This window comes from Mya arenaria, chromosome 11, assembly GCF_026914265.1.
Source record: "Mya arenaria isolate MELC-2E11 chromosome 11, ASM2691426v1".
NCBI classification, from domain to species: Eukaryota; Metazoa; Mollusca; class Bivalvia; order Myida; family Myidae; genus Mya; species Mya arenaria.
The window spans coordinates 32,645,597-32,669,564 of NC_069132.1; the positions used below are offsets into that span (position 1 = coordinate 32,645,597).

A 23,968-nucleotide genomic window follows, 5' to 3' on the forward strand; every position below is an offset into this window, starting at 1 on the left:
CCCGGATACACTAGTGAGGCTTCATTGTTTACCGTGAGCTTTTGACTAGGGAAATCGCGTAATTGTGAATAATGAATAAGGCAGTTATATTTGTTCCACAAGGAAACCTCTCCGATTATCTAGCCATTGACTCTCACATATGCACAGACACTAACACGAATGTTTTTCCAAAGAAAAAATATTCTGGCCAAAGCAGGAATTGAACTCGGTCCACCTGATAACAACAAAATTTAAGACGACCCACTGAGACCACTTGTTTGCGGAGACAACTGCCAGTGCATGGTTCTTGAAGAGTGATAAAATGTAACATGCAATTTCATTGGAAGAAGAGTCTTCTCCCCTACATGTACCTCATGCATATTCATATAAGTCAATTTTTCACAGTATGTATGAAGTGTAACAGAAGAAAGTACCCTGGTTGCAAATGATGGTGTTATACATAATATCTAAATATTATGCAGTCTATTCCTTTTTAGCTGGACTATGCGAAGAATAAGGATAGCTATACTACTCACTCTGGCGTGGCCATCACCACTGGTTAAGGTTTTGCATGTAAGCATCTTCAAGTCATTTCCTCAGCAAAAACATTATGTATTGCATTGAAACATTTGATATGTGTTCCCTAATACCAACCTACTTATGGGTAATTAATTAAAGTTGATAACAATATTTTGAATATAATGCAAATTATGGGCCTTTATTAGTCCATTTAGAAATTGTGATTAAAGTTTGCATGTAAGCACACATAGGCTAATATCTCAGCAACTTCTTGATGTGATGCATTTAAACTTTATACAAAGGTACTCAGTAAGTCAATAACCAAGTAAGATAACTCTGTTTTGCATATAATGTGATTATTGCCCTTTTTCAACAGAGAAAAACCAGGTGAAGATTTTGCATTTAAGCACTTAAGTCATTATGTCAGCAAATACATAATGTACCCCGTACTGCATTGAAACTTTAGATATGTGTTCTGCTCTATCCAACCTACTTAATTAATGAAGTTAGATACATTGTAACGTTCAAGTTAGATAGACCTAAGGAAAAGGTCCTAAATACAGGTCCTTTTTCTCCAGAAAGCTACAATTGTGTGTACAAACGTTAGCAATGACCAGCAGAATAGATCAGACCTGCAGCAGCCAGTTGTTAACAATGATGAACAAGCCGTGGATATATGGGTATAACTGCATGCATGATTGCTGGAAACAGACGTTAACCTGTTTGATCACCACAGATGGTAATTTAGTTTAAATTTTCCAGTATGGTAAATAACTTTAACATACTCTGTCAGTAAAAATGTGTTTGATAAGTTTTGCGCAATATCTATAAGTTTTAAAAATACATTTCTTGTTGTTTAAAAAGGGACCAACAGCCTTGTCACCTTACATGTATATAAATATTTAATCCATGTAGCCATATATAGACTGTTACTTGAAAAAAATTAAGACTGAAATTCTAGTGTCAGTTTAGACATCTATATCTAATGAGTGTAGTATTTATATAGTATCTAAATTTAAGGGAAGTTCGTGGTAAACTATACATAGTGTATATAAATGTCTTTGAAAAGCTCTTCATTCAGCTCTCAAGTTCAGATTTGATGGAAAAATCTGAAATTTCAAATGTAATTGATAATGCTACATGAATCTGATGAAAACTCGAAATGCTAACATTCTGCCATACTAGTTATTTATTCTAAGTTGTAACAACATTATAAAGTCATTAAATATAAGCATTTAATTGTTACACGTAAGAAATACTGAGAATTTGCACTGAAATCAAAACCTTGAGAGCATCCCTCATTCTAGATCCACCAATCAGAACGCACGTTACAAACCATTAATTGGTTGTGTGCTTCCAAATAGGGACATAGGGAGTGTTGATATTTTGACTCATTTTTGATGAAAGTCAAGTTTTCGAAATAGGTAAAATAGTATTATGATGTGACATCATTGTGTTAACAGAAGACGTATACATTAGAATTGTTTGCATTGTTTAACATCCGACCATATGTATATATTTCGCTGTTTTTGTTGCCGGATTTCATTAAGCAAACAGAAACTTTGACCCAAATTTTACTCGTGCAAGATGGCAAGATATTTTTACTGTTTAATTTATGGTCGTTTATCATTTTAAAGTTATATGTCTGCAATTGGATAAGTGTTGTAAACTATTTCTTGTTAATTTTCAGAAAAGTTAAATGTTAAACGATAAAGGAATTAAAATACTGAACAGTTGTGAATGATATTCAACTTGAATACAGAATAGAGTTCACACCATCACAATGTTGTGTTTTGTTTTTCCAGGTATTATACAGAATGTTGCAGAGATGCATTTGAATTCACCCACTTCAGACTGTGCAATGGATATATAGCCAAAGTTTGTGGATATACACAGTGGTCAAAAGGAAAGACAGTGTTTCATTTTTTATTTAAATTTTATCGCATTGTGGAAAGTTTGTACTAAAAGTTTTTGAAGTGAAAAACTATTCAGCAATGGCTTATCTTGGTGGTGCAGACCTTGTTGATGGTTCGTGGGAGCTGAATATTCTTGTGACAGACTTGCAAGTAGAGCGAACACTTCGTGTCAATGGGGAATTACATATTGGAGGTGTCATGGTTCGACTTGTCGAAGCATTGGGTAGGTACATGTATGCCAGACATAATTGTGACATACTGAGTAGACTTTGTCATGTTCTAACTATCTATAGCTAATTCATGTTTGGCAGTCATTTGACTCGCGCTTCATATTGATTTGCACCTTACAGATTTTGTAAACTTATAGCGTAAAATTATTTATTTTACAATGATTGTGGAACAGTCATTACAACATTATATTAATCACTTTCATTGGCACGATTTTATGTGAGAGTTTGGTCTTTTGTTGTCTGGGAAATCAGGAGTACCGAGAGGAAACTCACTTGTACGGCTTGGTGACCACAAACCAAACTCACATGTGCCAACCCCTGGAATCGAACCCGGGTTGCCTAGGTGAGGAGTGAGTGCCCTAACCGGACAACCAAAACATAAATAATATAGAAGTCTCGACTGAGGCTCGGGCTGCTAGGTGTTTATAATTTATACTTCTTAAATTGTAATACAAAATATACTCACATATGACTAAGTCATTGGAAATCCTGTCATATACAGTACAAACAATAAATGAATCTTGAATGATGTCAATGATCAAAAAGTAAGCAGTGGTAATAGCAATCTTTGGGTACAGAAATGTATGTGCAGGAATGTTTAACTTGGAATATACAAACTTAGTACTATTAAGGTTTTGTAAGGACTGTTTTTGGGGTCAGAAGGTAGAGGCAAATGTCATACATGAGTGTCTGCTCTGTAATTTTCAAACAATGCTGAAGTATTTATATCTTGTTTTGCTCAAATATTAACAACCCTGAGCCAGTAGAGAACAGCACATATTTCAGCCTCATTGGGTCAATATCAAGGTCTAGCAAAAGGGTCAAACTTTGACTTTAAGGTCTCAATAACTCTTGGACTGTTGAAAGGATTTGATAATATTTAAATATGATCAGGCACAAATGTTTATCACTCCAATACAATGTATAGAGAGCATTGTTAAGGTGAAGCTGAGGGGTCATAGGTTCAATGTCAGATTTCTCTTCAATTCATGTTCATTATTTAAATTGAAATGACAACACAGGGTTCTCATTCAAATTTGATAGGTGTTCTCAAAAAAAGTTATTCCATGCTGAATGAAATTTTCAAGAAGTGTGAGGCTAGGGCGTAAGTGCACATAAAAATGCTTTAATTATTGGCCACTCAGGGAAAATAATATTAGAATGTTTTGTAGGATTCATGTATTATTTTTGCATAATGGCCATCACAAGATGTATATATGCCCGCCAAAAGAAAATTACAACATTGATATATAATTGCATGGGATATGGAACAATAAAAATAAAAGAACCACACATTTCTTTTACTTCAGAAATCTTTTAATAATACTTTCCTTAAGATTTTATGTCAAACTTTGAATGGTTTGACCTTTTTTAAGTGATTTCTTATATTAAATTTCTGAAAACCTCATGTAGCTTCAGGGCATAACTTGTCTTAATCTAGTATCTTGACCTGTCATAAATGTATCCCCCATTAATTTTGATTTCATCTGTTGTTCCTTAAACAGCATATAATAAAGTGAACAATATCTGTCAGTATTAGGTCAGGCTAATTTAATTTATCATCATTTATGATAATGAGTCCAGATTATATTTCAATTCATGTAATGGATATGCCTGTCTGTTATGACATGATTGTAATGCCTTTTTAAAAAGTCGAGGTATTGTCTCAGCTGTGACTTTAAGTCAATGTGTCCATGTGAAGCAAAGTGACTTATAGCATAACTCTGGCTTTAAAAATTGATGAGTTATGCCCCTTGATCAACTATAAAAGAGAGATAGTTATTGGATTCAGTTCATCTTGTGGTGCTTTTGTAAAAAATAATATTATTAGTAGTAGCTACCTGTATATGTAATTTTGTTTCAAACGTGCATAGATTTAAGGCATATATATATATAGGCTTCTATTTTTTTTCAAATTTCTTGACATGATCTTTTCTTAGTTTCTTAGTTTGGCCCCTGAATCATCACGGTATAATGATGCTTGTTATGTGCATATGGCAATAATAGAAGTCAATGTTATCAGAGTAAGCGGGTGAAAAGAATAAACCATGTGTGCCCATATCCATTCAAAGTTAAATATTTCCGTTTTGACAACTTTTGTACGTTGAAACTTGATATGATTTTGGAATGATTGACAGATAGTAGGGTTAAGTGATCACCTTGTAAAGAAATTAACTCTGGTTTTGAGCTACTTAATGGGAATTCTCAATGAATACTGCAGTTCATGTTTAAAGAGAATTAGAGATAGTGAGTACCAGTCAAATAAAGTTTTGTTCGGATTGAGATGACACCATTTGTACATAAAAACTGGAGCAGAGTGTTAAGTCTTAAACATGTATATCAAAAACTTAATTTGTGTCTTCAGAACATTCTGATTCTGATGTCTATTTATAGAATGGGTAAAATTTCATTGGTTCCGCAAAGGATTGTTTTTATTTATTAATTTTAGCAAGGTCTGATACATATATATAATATTTATTGAGTCTTTTATTCAGAAGATAAAAGACATATGATTTTATTACTTATTGAACTAATGAAAAGTCTGCATTTCTCTTTAAATATCAGGCAAAGGGAACAAAACATTTACATCCAGGGCTTTTTCTGCCCATTTTGGGAAAAAGACCCTGGACCTTTTGGGAAATTTTGCGTAGTGAAAATGCCGAAATTTGGAAATTTTACAGTTCAGAGAAAAAGCTGTCTAGTCTCCTGCAAATTAGGAAATGATTTAATATTAGTTTATTTACCCTTATAAAGACCCAAAATGGCTGAAATATCAATCCTTGGGGTGTAAATATCTATTGCAATAAATCATGACAGATAATAATTGATACTGATCTCTGAATGTGATGAAAATCAATGATTTCTGAAATCAATTATCAAAAAAACTTGACATCACATGATTTATAAGGATGTTGCAAATGAAACAATACAGATAAAAAGACTTTCTAAAAAAATAAAAAAATAAAAATTATTTGGATTTTTTTTTTGATTGGGATTTTTTTCTGAAGATTGGGAAAAATACCTTATATTTTGCTTTGGGAATGGGTCCGATAGTCGGACCCGTGGGTACTATAGAAAAAGCCCTGACATCACAGTCTTCCTGGAGTAAACCAAACCCCCTAACACAACTGGAAACAACAGCCTAGCATTACCTGTAATTCCTGTAATTTCCTCAAAGACTGCTGCCAGTTAAAAACAGTGAATCACACTTATCATTCCTAAGTTAATATACATGAGATTGCCAGACACTGCAGTTTCCTCATTCTCAGATTTGGAGCTGAGATATCTCAGAGATTGGAGATACTCAATTGAATATTAAAAAGTAAGCAGAAAATTAAATGAGGGAGTGAGTGGGCAGTGGCAGTACTAAATGTAGTGATCTGGCGGCATTTATAATTTTGTAGCATTTTTTTCCCTTTAAAATTAATGTTTGTAGAAGCTTTTGATGACATACCTTAAACTTAATATACATGTACAGGTAAATGTTTTGTGAAAATTATGTGCATACCTGAGCCTACAGAATGCTTATCGAGGGCTTGGCACAAGATAACTGTTTCTCCATATTTAAATAATAGGAGTTATGTACATCTTGTCCTAATCCCTCGCTATGTTGAAATGCACTTGTAAGTCCTTGTCTGAAAAATGCATTTCTCTATCTTAGATATATATAAATTCTCTTGTTTATTTCCATGAATACTTAATGTGTCTGATTTTGCATCATTCAGCAATTACTTGCAAACATTATTGATAAGGATCAATTTTATTTCCATCAAGTCATCCTGTTTTTAGTCTCGTAATCTGGATCCAAACAGCTTGTTCAAACAGAAGTCGTGTAAAACAAACATCTCCACAATAATGGCAATGTTGGCAATCGATAGGGCAACCTCCATTCTCCAAGCTTTGTTTTAATGAACTACTTTGATTGTTTGTGGGTGGAATAGGCATATTATCTATTCAAATTAAACAAATAATCAAGCGTGAGTGGGTTCAGTGGTAATAGTACAAACAATCCTTAGATGGTTAGATTCCCATGTTTGGTGCTAAGTCTGAACGCATACAAGTTTATATACATGTACAAATGTATATAAAAATGACTCAATAGGAAATAAACCCATTGACTTTGGCTGAGTGGCAAGTTATAGTATACAGCTTCCTTTATATTGAAGACAATGGTGAATGGTCATTGGTTTGCTGATGACAAATGAAATCTAGAGATGAACTGAATCCTGTACAAAATTTAAAATAAATTAGCTATTTAAATGTGCTCCTCAACAGATCACAGTGTGATCCACCAAAATTGTGTTTCTGTTATCTCCACTTCACACACATTTTTTGTGAAATTTGAGTAGTCTGCTTGCTTTATATCCGGACACATCAGTTTGAATTTTATTAAAAAAATACTATCTCATTAAAATACTTCAAGTATTATCTATACACACAGATGTGGCTCTATGACTCTGGTTATCATATTAGGATAAACTTATATTCATGTCAAATCACCCATTACAAACTAACTACAGAATCTCATAGATCTGAGTTTGGGTGAATAAATGAATTATTCATAAGCAATGCGATAGTTAGAACAATTTTATCCTCGTTTCTTATCCTGATATTTCCAAAAACGGTTCTATTACAATGAATTAGTGCATATAACCAGATTATTTGACCTGATAAAAAAATACAGTCATCGTCAGACATTAACAGTACAAGAACTCTTATATGTACTGTACAATCTCAGACTTGACATTTTTTTGTTAGACAATTTCAATAGATTATATTGATATCTGAAATACTGAAATCGATTATAATCGATTACCAGGAATAATTAGAAGTCATTTCCATAAATTTATCCATTTCCTGAGCAAAATTGATTTGTGTTATAATGGAAGGAAATGTTGTAAAATAGTTATCTTTAGGTATTTTAACATGACAGACTAGAATGTTTATTTAACTTCAGCATATATATCCAGCTTATAAAATGGCATTCCAGACCATTCATTGACTTTTACAACTCACCAAGAAGACCTTATGTGTATGAATGACTTAAAATTTGTCAATATAACTATGATTTGGTTTATTATAAAATTAAAAATGTCTTTTTTAAAATGACATCTTATAGAATTCAATGAAAGAAAAGATTTTGTTATTTCTAGAAATAAGTGATTTTTGAAAATCATAATCTAAGCTGACTTTGGAGGCAAATGTTTGATTTTTTGCATAACAATTACATGATCATTGTTTAATCCCTACTACATACAGTAACAGTATGAAAGTACGTAGAACATCTACCATAAGTCACCAAAATGAATGCGTATATTGTATGTTTATTTTTCTTCAAGTTTTGTCCATGTGCCAAGACGTAAATACAGTCATTTACAAAATACGTAATAAATGTCACCCCTAAGTGTGGCATAAATAATAGTCCAGTTGTTCGTAATGAACAATGTACATACCGATACACAGAGTGTCGCTTGGCTCACCTAATTTTGGCTGGTCCTGCGGTGAACTTAAATGTAACAAGTACGAAGGGTTTAACCATTTTTGATGTCATTAGGTAAAAAATGTGTTGTTAATGGACAGTTTTGTATTCAGAAAATTAATGACTAACATCCATTATACAGACAGGGGGTAGTTGAATTAGGGTCATACAATAGAAATGGGTGGGTTTTGTACTTAATCAAGTATACAGCCAGAACAGATGAGACATTATTCTGGATTGTTGTTAAAAATATAAGAACTGGAAACATCAAGGACATGAATAACACAACCATACTATATGGAACTTCAATTTAAGGCTTCACTTTTAAGTAGTTTCAAGTATCATACTGTATGGTTTATAAGTAGATTTAACGTGTATCTTCCATGTTCAGTGTCACATAAAAAATTTAACATCCTTTTTGACATTTTGCCCTCCTCCCTTCTGGTGTGTTGTACATGTGCCTAAGTGGTACACTTCAGTAATGATGTCCCCGGTCACTGACCCATGTTGCATGACACCAAACCAAGGTCCATCTTCCCTGTCCCACTTTTTAATGCCAAACAATTTTTATATTGATCAATGCTTAATGACCTTGACCTGCACCAGATCAGCAATACCTTATAACTCAAACCAAAACTAAGCAAATATGTGTATCCTAATGATAGCTATTAACATAAAGCTCATTCATGAGACTCAACTATTCCTGCACATTTGCCTCAATAAATAATGTTTTTAAGATCTCTGCTTGTCTCTGGTGTTTTTCATGTAAACGTTACAGAATAATTTGTTATCAGTGGGTTGTTACTGAAACTTTCCCTGATTTTTCATGAATTTCTCATGAACAGAAGGAAGATTGGTTCTCAGCATGCAAAGCCTGCTTCTGTGAAAAACTCCCCTATTAGAATGCAGGTGTGTCTCCATAAAACCCTTCCAAATTCCCCAAAAATATCCAAATTCATTTTTGTGTGGTGGGACGTTAAAACTGGTCACATTTGATGTTCTTGTGAATCATATTTCATGTTTGAAAACAATAGAAGACAAGCGGGCAAGTGGATGTGACAGGGGGAGCACTAATTTGTCATGGGGTGGTGCTACAACTGTCCAGGGGGGCTATTATAGTGTAACTTTAAACAGTCACTGTCACTAATGATATAGTGCACTGTGACCTCACCCTGTGGATTTTGTTTTACCACATGGCTCAATACAACAATATAGACAGATGGGCCAACTTCAGGCTCAGAATTGGTGATTTTGAAAGATTTCTAAGTTTCAAGTTTCCAACCTTAATTGATATATCTGTGTCACAATTTATGACAAAAAAGAGTTTTGATGCAAGCCATTTTACACAATAGGAGAACATGTTTTAGACACCTGCTAATTTATAGTTGAATCTAAACATTCTGAATTGTGCATTGAACACACTCCTTTACCTGGAAATTGTAAGAAAATTCCTGAAAATCAGACATGTAGTTTTAAAAATATTCCTGATTTTGAAACCTCTGTTGTGCTATGCAAATATTCTATAGTAATTCTTGTATGTGCAGATAACTCTAGTTGTGTTTATTTTTCCTTTAGAGAAATTGCATAAGATGCAACTAGCCTTTAACTGATTCGAAACATTTCTAATACTATGTAGTTACCTTATGTTTTATATACATTGATTATGTGGTAAAAATAAAACTTTAATTTAAACATCATCATCTTCAATGGCAATGCAGATTTTGAATATGGAAGGAACAATGTGGCTTGTTTTCAATTTACCTGTAGCTGAAATGAATTAATCACGAGAGTTCATTTACAATGGGTAACAGTTTTTCTCAGTTCAGTTAGAGATCATGTTCAGAACTAATTTATTTTTTTGTAATCTTAAACCAAAAGTGTTTATAGAGATGTAGGTAAATGTAAAATGTTAGCATGTAATTTATATAAATTTTATGTAATGGACTAACGCTTGCTTACATAAAATATCACATTGGTCTTTCTTCTAAACAAAAACATTTGCATCTTTGAAAAATGTGTAAATAAAAATACCTTAAACAATATTGACACACATACGGAATTACACTTCATTCAAATGATAAAACTACTGCAATATTTAATATCAAAATGAAATATTGTGCATTGAGTCAAGTTACTACCTGTGCAAATAAGTATCTTAAATTGGTTTACAGGGTATTACTGAATGACATGCATCCCCCTTAATAATGTATGTTAACTTTCACTTCAAATTCATCGGTAGTCAGCTACTGTATATACATAAAACTGTAATAATATATTTCACATTCCTGTGGTTTAAGATTACCCCCAAGTTCATGTTATCAAATGAAGGTAAAGTTTTAATGGCTCTCCCATGATAGTATTAGGAAAGTAATTGACAAAATTACAACACCCATCCACTTCTTCTCTGTCAGTTGCCTCATAAGTACCCTGTAATCCAGTAATAAATATTGCTTATATATTGTTGTTGAGGCAATCTGCTTAACCATTTTTTAAAGCAGAAAAGTGAAGCTATTGTCATAGCCTTGGTGTCCAATTTATTGATGTTGGCATTGTTATAGTAAAACTAAAAATGTTGACTGTTACTTGTAAAGAAACACACACTTTAAAGAAATTTTTATTGCTTTTTACTTGAATTTTTTCAACTATTGTTTTTTGTTTTTTAAGATATCGCAATGGACTGGTCAGACCATGCGTTATGGTGGCCAGAAAAAACACGGTGGCTGAAGCGGTCACGCTCAACACTTGACCAGTATGGTGTGCAGGCAGATGCACGGCTTCACTTCACACCCATGCACAAGAGCATGCGGGTCCAGCTTCCTGACCTACAAATAATGGACATGAGGGTTGACTACAGCTCTGACGTGTTCAATGCAGTTATGGGGCTGTGCAAGGAATTAGGTATGTATAGTTTGGGGCTGTGTCAGGAACAAAAATGTATATTTTGGGCGGCTCTGTATGTAATTAGGTATATATACTGTTTGGGGCTCTGTAAGGAATTAAGTATGCATAGTATTATGGGCTCTGTATTGGAATTAGGAATTGGAGTTTTCGTCTTTTAGATGTAAAGAATCGGGTGCATTTGTCTTATAGTGTGGCTTTTGTAAGTAACTAGGTGCATATATTTTGGGTATTACAAAGGACTCAGGTGAACATAATTTGGGGTTTTGTAAGGAATTAGGTGCATAAAGTTATGGGCTTTGTAAGAAATTAGGTGCATATAGCTTGTGGGCTTTAAAGGGAATTAGGTGCATATAATTGCTTTGTAAGGAATTAGGTGCTTGAAGTTTGGGCTTCTTTAGTAAGTAGGTGCATACAGTTTGGGGCTGTGAAAGGTATTTGGTGCATATAGTTTGGGCTGTGTAATGAGTAAGGTGCATAAAGTTTGGGGCTTTGTAAGGAAATAGGTGCGTATGGTTTGAGGCTTTAATGTAAGGAATTATGTGCATATAGTTATGGGTTACATAATGAACCCTGTTTGAAATTAGGTGTCCTTTTAAAGTTTGTATTGAATAATATTCATATTTAATGTTAGCGTATTGAAAACAAATGTTATTTCACAAGCCATTAATCAAAACATTTCATTTTTCATCCATCGTGTATGCTTTTTCTTTTCCGCAGTTATTGTAGTTAATAGAACTGTTTAATTACCATTTGCAAGAGGAAATGATTTATCACGCAAAAATAAGTGTATTTGACATTTTTTTTGCTCATTTTGTAGAATAAACACAAAATGAATTGCAATGTTTTTCTCTATACTAGATATTGATTTGGTTAGCTTGGGTTTTATCTTTTGTCTTATTTTTGATGACATTATCCCATCTATAATATTAAGTATCATTGCTGTCAGCAGTGAAGCATTATAAGTTTAATCAATCACGCAAAATGACCGTTTGTTATTATCCTCCCTGGTCGCAGCGCTAAGTGCAAAAATGAATCGTTGATTGTAACAGTCTATTATACATAAAGAGTCGCACAATAATGGCAAATCTGTGAGCTACAAACATTTAAGTTGCTTATTTGTATCACATTCCATTAAAGGCCAGATATTTTCACACACTTAATGCATATTTAATTCACATCACGCCATAACTTGAAGAGTGAACAGATTCATTGATTAACCAAATAGGGAAAAACATAATCATAACAGCAAACATTAGTGTATTTTTTGCGCATTTGATTGATAACATACTTGACTATAGGATTGGTATTTTCTAAGATTCTTGAATGATATTCGAGATGAATTGTCAGCTGGACTTATGAATCATATTCAGATGCATTGTTTGCCGTTTATTTGTTTACTTTTACTACCGAGGTAGCTATCTGTTTTACGCACAATGGTATCTAACAAACTTCGCCCTCTTTATTAAACATTTCTTACTATTTAACTTCCTTTGAGTCTAATATCGAATATTTTGGGCGTTTATATCTGTATCTCAAATGTCATACTATGTATCAAAGAATAGTTTTCGTCAAAAACATAATGAACAGTGAAGTAGATTGTTAAACGTTTTGATCCCTCTCATTATGTATAATATCAAAGAATAGTTTTCCTCAAAAACGTAATGAATAGTGTTATGATTGTTAAACGTTTTGATCCCTGGCATACTTTGTATCAAAGAATAGTTTTCATCGAAAACATAATAAACAGTGTAGAAGATTGTTAATTTTTTTATCACTGGCATAGTATCAAAGTATAGTTTTTATCAACAACATAATGAACAGTGTAGAAGATTGTAAATTTTTTTATCACTGTCATACTTTGTAACAAAGTATAGTTTTCATCAAAAACATAATGTACAGTGTATTAGATTGTTAAACATTTTGTTCGCTAACACTAGTATTATGAACAGAAGTTACTTTGTTGATCTAGGTTGTTTATAAGTTTATAACCGTGTTAATTACTTGCCCTATCATAAACTTGGTTGTAAAATAATGGTGATTTTACGACCATACATGGAGATCGATGGTACATGAGCAAGGACGTAGATTTATGATAGGCATAATGAAAACTGGGTAAATAAACATAAAGTTATTTACGAATGAATAAAAAAAATAGTATACACAATAGACACCTGACAGGCCAAATATGTTGACACATTCATTACATGAAAATTATTCAATTCTGACAAAGTTCTTTCCAAATTGAATGATTTCTGTGATAAATTGCCTCAAATTTGGTTGCCAAAAAAATATGCTGACACTAAGAAATGGGAAGGTCTTTTATCTCAGACTCTCTGTCTAATTGATTTTTAGTTCCAAGAGATAGCATATTATTAATAGCAGAACAAGTTTGATATGAGTATGGATATTGATCAAACACTGACTCACAAGGGATGCATTCAGGTTCTTTTATACAAACTTAAATTTACAGGCCAATCTGTTGTACATGCGAATTGTGATAAATGTTGCAGACTTGTTTTTTGGAAGGGCTAGATATTAAGTTGGGGAAAACACTTTGGTATGTGGCCAACATCTAGTCTGTCTCTGGCAAATTTGCCTGAAATTGCTTAAAAAATTACCCTAGTGGCATTGAACAAGTCATGCTGTTATTGCCTGGAACTAATGTGTCTTTGTGTCTGATGTAAAATGATGCATTATTTAACAGTGTTTACTGCACATGATCAAAGGAAAAAGGGAAATTTTCATATATCAAGCTGATCCATCAAGGTCTTTGGTGCCTGGTAGCTAGAGCACTTAAAGAAAAAAAATGAAATCCCCTTGGGCTTAAAAGTGAGGACATTATCATCGTCATTTTGTTAAATATATAATGTTTATTCTTCCGACATTGAAACTTAGTTTTTCAGTCAGTGCAAAAGCAAAAAGCATAGATCAAGGACAACTTAAATACATTTTATTTAAAAAAAAAAGTACTTGGGGCAGGCGCAAAGTTTAACAACAATAAAAGCTTCAAGCTCCAGGCTCCAAATAGTCTGGTATTTGCCAGCTTTTTTCTATGCATATAACAGTCAAATATAATTTTGACACGTTATTAAATAGTTTTAGGGATTGATTTCCCCAGATATTTGCCGAAATTTAGGTGCTTGTACTTCTTAAATTTACCAGCAAAAATTAAGATCTTGGCCACTGTTTCAATACAGATTGTAAGACTTAATATCATAAATTCTGGGTGTGTCTGTTTTGGGCATTACTGTAAAGATGTTTATTGCATAGATTCTGAGTGTCCCTGAGAACTCTTAGGGTAAGGTTTGCCACTAATTAAGATATGTTACTGAATCAGGGCCTGTCATTGAGAAACTTTATCGTAGCTTTTACGATATCGTAACATGGAAGGTTACGATAATACTTATAGACCACAAAGGATGCAGTATATGGCATTGGTAGCCATGTTTGCGAGTAATGAGCAAATCATAGCAAGCATAGAGTTACCCATAATAGTAATTATTCTTTTTCTACGACACTTTAATGAAACCCATTTACGAGAAAAACTCGTAAAAACTGCGATACAAATTGCGATATTGGTTCTTACAACTTTTAATGAAACAACGGCCCCCAGACTTGTGAGAAAATAAGAATATATGCTATGATTTCTTTTACCTACAGCGATATATAATTACAGCATTCATGATATAAACTTTTATCCTTTTTTCAGGAATCCGGCACCCAGAAGAACTTTCACTCATGAAAAAAATGGACAAAGACGATCTAAAAAAGAACATTAAAGAAAAGTTAAATCAGAAGGATAAAAAGAAGAAAAAAGACAAGTATGATGAGCATAACCTAAGTGTGAATGGTAATGGAAGTATTCTACATAATTCAAATAACAGCCTAGACAGAACGAGTCCATATAACAGAAGTCCTATGGGTCCTTCGCCTTCAGTAAGTATATTTATAAAGCTTATTAAAAGATAGCTTTAAACGTAATTATGTTGAGAGCTCTGTAAACTCTGTTGGCGTTATCATGTAAAAACGTTCCTTCTTTCTTGACAAAGCTTAGAAACAGTTCAAGATATATCAATGAAATTTTGGCAAAGTTGCATAGCGTCACTCTTTTGTAAAGTGGATCATAGAAGGAGCATTATATATTTATGCGAATATCTCGATCAAAATAGCACTATCCTTTGAAAAATAGTAATATATAACCAATAGAAAAAGAGCATGAAAGGTTAAGTGCTGCCCTCAGAATGTCCAGAAAGATGCAGTGTTCCTATGCAATGAGCTGAATTGAAATACCTAGTTGGTGCTTATACTTCTGTCTTTTTGCATAGGATCAGATTGTACAGCGCTGGATAGTGATCAGTGTAGGCAAGCATTCTAATAAATACAGTCTGTTTACGTGTAGCATGTTCCATCAGTCTGTCCGAGAAAAACACTTACTGTTATTAATTTCATAAATATGTGTATCATTCATGGTGAATCTTTCACATGTTACTATATCATTGTTGATTGTTCATCATAGATTTACTCTGGCTCTGGGTACTTTTCTGACTATGTGAGTATTTCTGTTATGTTGTCAACTCCCTCTTCCTTGTCCCATAGCTCAGCTAGGATGGGCTCACAAAAACTTACAAAAATACAACATTTTTTATGAATATTTATTCTGGGTTTTAGCTAAAGTGTTTTAGAATGGTGCTGCACCCCCTCTGTCATAACGGGGACCATCATGTACACCCTCCTGCCTTCACAACATTTTTTGCTTAAGATGATAAAATGTTTCTTTCGTTTTGTTTAAATAACTAGTGTAAGATTCAAGTAACACTATTTCTAAAAAATTCAATGTATATCTTAGATTTTCACAGCCCAATTACTTGCCTTTTCACCCTTGGCGCCATGCCTATTTTCAGCAGCACCCTGCAGTTTTCAAAACCTGGCTAAAGCCCTATTTATTGACCTCTGGGTGTGTATATCAGGAAGATCTTCACACTGAAAGAAAATGAATTTCATTCGCAAATTGAAATTTAGGCCTGAAAGTCAAGACCTCATCAAAATAAAACTGTTTTCAGGCTAGCAGAGACTTCCTATGTTCTATAGATCCAATCTTATGTGATTTACATATATGAATCTAGACATCTTGATTTCTGAAACCCTACATGTAAATATTCATCCTATCCTAGCTTCAGCTAATTCATTGTTGTCATACCACTGGTGTTCAGTTTTGTGTTGTCCATCACCAATTCACATAGTTAATTCCACAACAATGTTATTCTTCACATTTATGTGTTTATCATTTTCAATGTCTTTATAGTCTTTATTGATATTGAATAAAGTTTTTCTATGTGAATGTTGTATATAATATTTTATGCATCTTTTTTGACAGAGAATTTAAGCAGATGTTTTACTTTTTCAGTCCATTATTCTTTCTGATTGAATATGTTGCCATGCATTTTTTTTTACTAATACTTTTTAAAATACTTTGTAAACATACGTGTAGATATTGTATTGACCATGCACTAGCAGAATTTTGGGAAAGAATGGGGCACACCTGGCGCAAGCGCCCCCTTGAAAATGTCTTATTGAAAAAATATTAAAGGAATACACCATTTAAGGCTAAAATGAGGAGCACCCTTATACCCCTTACCACATTTTTACCATATATTTTTTTTCAGTTCTAAGGTAGGGGGCGCACATTCAAAGTTGCATTCCCTCTTATGCCAAATCCTGGACTCACCCTTGCCATGAGAAGATGCACATTTAGTTTTAGGATAACATTCATGTGTTTATAGAATTACTAGAACTTTGGTTGTTGATTTCTTGTAAAAGTTTTGTGTTGGTCCCACATACAAATGTATCTTCAAAATGTATTTGACCAACATTTATAAAACGTTCTTTTTTCATTGAAATATGAACAAATATTAAATACCTATGATAAATATGCTGTCAAACAGTTGTAATTTGCATTATACCTGATTTACAACACGTAAAGATTTACCATTGTCATAATGTGCATTTCAATGCATCCATTCTTAGTCATGTCCGTCTGTCCGTCCATCCAAATATCTTATTTCAGGCAAACCTCTAAAAGAATTACATTTAACAGCTTTTCATTTGCTTAAGGCTAACAGTAGCTCACGTTATCAAACCGTTTTGCTTCGTATCCCTGCAAGTCGGGAACAAACTGCACGTGTTAGCTAACGTGACAGACTGAACTATTGTTTAGGCTGGCACCACATATCGGTAGATGAAAAAAAAGCAAGGAACTTTGTACCGGCAAGAGAAGAAGACCAGAGGGCCTGTTGACTGATGTGAATGGTGCTCTATCTGACAGCAGCCATTGTTTTTGTAACTACTAACAGCTGAAAGCGGCTGGTCTTGTTGGCACTTGACAGAATTATATGGTCCATGAATCAAATAGTGTGTTTTTTTGCTTCTGATTAATAATCTTACCAAATATAATTGAGAATTGTCTGAGGTCTAGTCTAAGTGAGCTTTGAAACATTGTTTTATATTATTGATTTCAAATGTTGGCATGGGAAATCGGTTTTGTTTAAAAGTTAAACATGGTCCATTTGATTTGAATTTTGACGTTGATGAGATGTATTTATAAATAATGATTTATTATGTCTGTTTCTTTCCAACAGGCTCTCCTCTGATGCTCAGAAACAAAAATTACTTACAATCCCCACTAGGTCCATGTTTTTCTTTCAAAAAGTGTTAATGCCTACCTTGGAGACTGGGAGAAATTGAAGTTCTGAAGGCTTAAGGCAGTTTGCTGGAATGACTGCCATCTTTAGTAATATTTTAAATATGGTTTGTTGATCCATACAATTTAGTTAGTCTTTATTTTTTACCAATTTGTTGATTCACGACTGTAGAATGATTATTCTAATGAGAATATACCTGATAATTTACATTATCATTTTATTTTTCTAGAACACACTGCAACACATGCCGGGTACCCCCGGGACGCCCGGGAGTCCGTACAACACACTGTCCCCAAACGGCAACCTGAGTATGATGAATGGTACCCTCTCGCCCGGATCTATGTACAGCCTTTCCTTTGAGAGTGCGATGGAATCTGCCCTCGCACACAGTCCCCCGGTATCGACGAAGGACGCCCTACAGTATCTTGTCCGACCGAAGAGTTTTATTGAGAAAGCAAGAATAAATTATGCGTGAGTCATATAGTAGTTTGTAATAGATTAAAAGTGATGATCCGAATTCTATAGTACACTTGTGGAATTTGGACATCTTTTCATTATAATGTTAATTGTCTCTAGAACTTGTCTGTATATTTGAAGAAAAAAACATGCATTTTTCAACAAGCCCTTCTCTATAAAGTTTTGCAAGATTGTACGGATATTGACTACTGAATTAAGAATGCTCATAAAAAACCGTTGTGCACATTGTCAACAAGATTTGTTATAATGATTAAAATTTAGGTAAGAGTGTTCCGCAATAAAACAATTGATTTTGTCAACTATGTGTTCTTTCTAGTTATCGTATAGTTATTTTGTTCAGTAATGTTATGCAGTAGAAGAAAGTTTGAGGGCGGGTGGTTTAGTGTAATAAGTGTCCACCTCTCTCCCAAGAGGTTTTGTGTTTGATCCACACAAAGGGAGCTTGCTTATGGCATCTCCTAATGAACACCAGTACTTATTTCTACCCAGGAAATGGACTTAGACTTGATTCCATAGGCATTCAGCTTTCATCACAATCCAGCTAAAGAAGAGTATAAACTATACAGAATAGATAATAGATGCAATGCTTATTCTTACCAATTTAACCACCTAAATCTAAAAATGTAAATATTGTTCTAATTCAGATGGCTCGATTCTTCCCGATCGTTGATGGAGCAAGGTGTAAGGGACGGGGACTTCTGCCTTCTGAAATTCAAATTCTACAACTTCTACGACCTCAGCCCTAAGGTATGTTGACAATGTTAGTAGTACAAAGAATCTGTTGAGTGTTGATGCACTACAAGGGCGATATTTTCCTTATTAATCTGCTGCATTCAATGCTAGACCCAAACCCTCAAACAAGAAACACATTGTTCAAGAACACTGTTCTCAATTCAAAATTAACATGACACTAGGGGTTTTCAACCTAAAAAGGGTTAGTATTTCAGCGAATATTAGAAACACAAGGTTTTAAAATCCTATAGGATTAGGTTATTCCAAGCGGCATTTCGAAAATATCAAGTGAATGGCAGTCGTTATCTCTATGATTGTGATGGAAAATGTTATTATCAACAGCCGTAATACCCTTATATCAGATCTGTAAATCTCTTTGTCAGAAATTCTTCATTACTTTATGTTGTGCTGACTGGCAATGAGTTAGCCACTATTTGACAGACTCATCCGTTAGGAAATGAGAATGTCAGACAAATAGTAACCAAAATCCAAATCCTCGTTCTCCATTTTTCAAGCATGATCTATGATCCAACAGCGATGTTGTAATGAGTTTTCCAAGCTATTCCTGTATGACAGATATTGAAATAGTGCCAGCTATGTGGTTGGTATATTGTCAACAATCTGTTTTGTTTGTTAGTTGCGTACTATGAAGATGACTCAGGCACTTGCTGTAATCTCATCAGAAGGTTATTGGTTGTTGTGAGGCAAATGATGCTGAAAGTAATGATATACAAATAGTTACAAAAAACACCAATAGCATATTACTTTCTAAAACTGAATTGAATGCATTAAAATATATTTGCCAGTGAACAATATTCATTTTAAGGGTTCTGCGTGTTAAAGCTTCCTTTAGTGTGTGGTGGTTTTGTTTCCACGAATATGCTTATGTTCATTTTCCTAACATACTTAAGCTAATAGTGTGGCTGAACCCCATTTCTGGTATGTGGTATCGAGGGGCTTTTTAAGGAGTGTGGGTGGTAAGTGGTAGGCCGAAGCGCTAAATTTGGCATTATTCAGTACTCAGACTCACAGCAAAATAGTTTATTTGGGAGTGATGCATGATTCTGGTAGAAAAATGAAGGAGTATTCAGTTGGCTAGGGGGTAGGGGGGCTACACGCTGGGAAGTTGCTTAATGTTCTGTTCATTCAGTGTAAATCTTTCAATGAAGTTTGAAAAGTAGTTTTTACAGTCTCTGGAATGTTACTCAGAGGCCTGTTATGTTGATTGTCTGGGATTGCTGCAGATACAGGGATGATGTTATAGTGCCTGTTTCCTTTTTTATGTGGTCACTGCCACTGTACTCAGTGTACTGTTTGGGGTTGAGAGGGTACTTCTCTTTTCCATACAGGATAAGTTTCATTGATCTTATATTAATTACGTTAAAATAGATGTACTCCGGTCAAAATGTGAAAAGATGTTAAATCTTGCATCACATGATCAAAACAGTGTTTTGTCTTTTCATCTTAGCGATCTTATCATAGTATATATTATTAATATATAGGTTAAAGTGTTTGGTGTGAGTTATTGTAGTGTTACGAGAATTTTAGTACATATAACCTAATAAATTATAATGATTTTTTTGTGGGATACAGGAGCAGGTTATGCTTTTATTACAATGATAACTTTAGTTCACTGGTGGATCATGGGGGCAGGGGAGGGGTGGTGGGTCGCAAACCTTTTCAACCAAGCTGTTGTCTTGAGTTTGAAGTTATCTTTGGTTTATTATTTATCCTTTTGATCAAGCAGAAATATAAATAGAGTTATCACCTTTGTTGATAATAGAAAACAAAAGATAACAAATCCTTGTGTTTTGTTTTGATTATGGTTGTAGTAAACACGTAAAAAATATTTTATGTCATTGACATCCACAAGGAAATTGAAATGTTTTTCAATATAGATGATTTCCAAGTACTTTATCGAGTGTTATCTTTACAAGCCTAATACAAATTCCTCTACCTCACATTTCCGCAGATCAAGTATGCCCTCAAAAGGAAACGAGTGTTTATATTGTACGTCAGTTTCGGTACTTAAAGAACAATGACTCTCTATTTGAAATACTTCCTATCTGCACAATTTTTGTAATTTAGGATAAATTTCAATAACTTCTTTGATACGAAGAAAATCAGTTGAAGTATCAATTGCAGTATCATCTTATACTTTCATCTGACTTTTTATGATAATAACATTATTTATTAACTTCCTACACGCATACAGAAAAAGTTCAGCTTTTAAACTTTGAGGCACATTCGACTTCACTTTCCAATGTAATGACTATGGAAAATATTAAGCTTTTTTAAGATTGGTCTTCAAGTAACTTATTCAATAATGTTAAGTCTGTGAAGGAGAATGATGAATTTTATAGTTGAAAGATATCTTTACGATGATGTTTCCGAAGTTTCCGTAATTTGCAGCTAAACTTTAATAATGAGCTTATCTGTTAGAATTCAAATCAGAGCCCAATTCTTTCAAATTTGCTTTTGAACTCTAAATAATTAAGATAAGAGTGACAGGTAGGTCCACCGAATTAGGTGGCTAAATGCCGTGATCTTAGGCTAATGTGATTTAAATTCAGTCTTGAAAATTTTAAGGTACTTCAAAGAATATCATCTTTACTGTGGAACGAAAGATTGTGTGTCTCTGTAAGACATGACCATGTTTATTTGGAGCTCAGGGTTGATCCTCTGCTAACAATTTTGAATTGAGACCCCCTCGGTCAACTGAGAAATATAGGTGAACATTGGCATCCACTTCCTGTGCTATTGGTTATTTGTGTATCTATTTAATAACTAAGGGAGTGTCCATGTTATAATAAAGAGAGGATGTAAACTATATAAAGAAATTTTACGTAGAGTTCATTTTTGCGATCTACAGAAAATGGAGTGATTATAGAGAGGCCACAGGCCGAGAAAGCTCGCACCATTTGCTATAGATAAAAAATGAACTCGTAACTTATTTGGTGTTCGCCCTTCTTGAGCGACTAGCTTCACCCCTTTGTGTAGTCACATGGTATTTTGACGCGAAAGTTTAACCGTCCATACGTTATTTTCATTAAATTAGTGTTGGGTGATGGTAAATTGTCTCTGTTCTGAATATGTTTATAAAAGCAACTAAAACGGAAAGGTATCGAAACATAAACATTTATGGTACATTTGCATCGTACAGAACTTTACTAGGATTTCCTTTTTGATATTTTTTTTATAACGATCATCAAATGATTGCTCATTTTGGTATTGAATTTTCTTGATTGATTGTTGCTCATTTTGGTATTGAATTTGCTTGATTGTTTGTAAATTATAAAGAGCATATCAAAGGAAGGAACGTAGATGAGAATTTGTATTTAAATATTGTCAAATAATTTTTTTTAAGATATACACTTTGTAGTTGTCAGTATGATTTGATAGCTGATTACACATCTATTTCAAATTAGGTTTCATGATGTAAGCCTCAACTGCTTTCAGACAACTGGCACCCTTATCTGTTGATCAGAGTAACTGCATGTGCAGAGGGCAGATCTATGAAAAATAGACAACTGTACCATATCATGTTGACCGACAAAATACTCTCTACGTATAAGAAACATTAGTATTCATGGTCACATCTGCTCTACATGATATGGAGCTACCGTAAATACGGTAAATCCTCGATTGTCATTGGCCAACAAATGTCTGCAAACAACAAATGTACATGGACTTGTCTATAATTATGGCTATACATTTAAAATTGCATTTGAGTTCAAAAGTTATTTGCAGGATTTGACTTATTACTTGTGTTTTTCGGTTCGCTAATTCTCACATTTATTTATTTTCTTGGGTTATTGTACACATCTTTCGAAACATATACAGTGTACAAATACCTGGATGATGACCGCACGAAAAGTAGTCCACATGTACACCTCTATATGTAAAAGTGTTTTCGCTCTCTCTGATGTTTCAATTAATTGACCTTATTTGACCACCGTCCAGCTGTTTTGCATACAATTAACCCTTTTAACCAGAAATATTGGTTAAAATAAGAAAACGTAGTATTACATCATTTATTTTACAAAACAGTATTTTTTGTGAAAAAAAGCAAAATCAGCATTTTATGCGCATTGTTAAAGCACTTGTAGATACAAGATAATGCCCAACTGCACCCAATGCAAATAAGAGAGATAGATAATGTCACGATTTCAGTATATGTGAATTCCGAGGTTTTCTAACAGCTGTTGCTGAATGATTTAGTAAAATAACACTGGCTTTGAAGGCATTGTTGGCTGGTTTGATCTGTTTTTTTGAAGATAAAAAATTGTGGTTTTTTTTTATATCCCTTTGAGTCAGCATCAATTCTGAAATTATACTTGTTACTTTGCAAATTTGATATTCGTCCATAACTGAGGAACTGGTGCGGAACTTGCTACACATTATGACAATATGTTGAGGCATGTACATTGTTGTCTGATCACTCTGGCAGAATATTCTTTGGAATTATGCCCCTTGGTTTGTTAATTGGAAAATAAATGAGTGTTTGCACTTACGCATACGCTTGTCATAATTGCTGCATTTTTAAATTTTTGAACAACAAGAATGACCTTTATTTGGTATAACAGTGATTTTACCAAGAAAAAAGTGTGAGATTACATTGTGAGAGATCGGAATGTTATTAAGTAATACTATTATTTCAACAGAATAGTTATTAACACATCAACCTTAATATTAATTAAAAAGGCAGGATCACTCATACGCACAGGGTACAGAAGGTAGAACATTCAGCTTTCTATATGCTTATCAAATAGTGCTCACCATGAGCCAATTTCTGACCACTGTGCGCAAGAGTGGGATGTTTTCTTGATGCAAATTAGATAATTATATGCTGAGTATTTTTTGTCATTTCGAACATCATTTTCCAATTATCATCACAAAAATCTCTCAATTGCTCCAAGCTTTTGCACATTCAGTACACAGTTAATTAAACAAAAAATATGATGAACTACTTGCAAACTTGCAATTATATTGGTCTAACTTTGATGAAGATAAGAGAAACATCAAGTTATATGAAAA

At 33.7% G+C, this 23,968-nt stretch overlaps 1 protein-coding gene across 1 annotated transcript in view; it reads left to right on the forward strand.

Annotated features, from left to right (window-relative positions):
• Positions 1-1,800: 1,800 nt before the first annotated feature.
• LOC128207898 (fermitin family homolog 2-like) overlaps positions 1,801-23,968 on the forward strand; it is a 34,370-nt gene continuing 12,202 nt past the window's right edge. The window contains exons 1-6 of the mRNA XM_052911084.1: positions 1,801-1,922; positions 2,304-2,637; positions 10,788-11,021; positions 14,734-14,960; positions 17,952-18,193; positions 18,844-18,946. Coding sequence (XP_052767044.1) covers positions 2,493-2,637; positions 10,788-11,021; positions 14,734-14,960; positions 17,952-18,193; positions 18,844-18,946 — 951 coding nt within the window. The 5' untranslated portion in view covers positions 1,801-1,922; positions 2,304-2,492. The remainder of the gene's footprint in view (positions 1,923-2,303; positions 2,638-10,787; positions 11,022-14,733; positions 14,961-17,951; positions 18,194-18,843; positions 18,947-23,968) is intronic.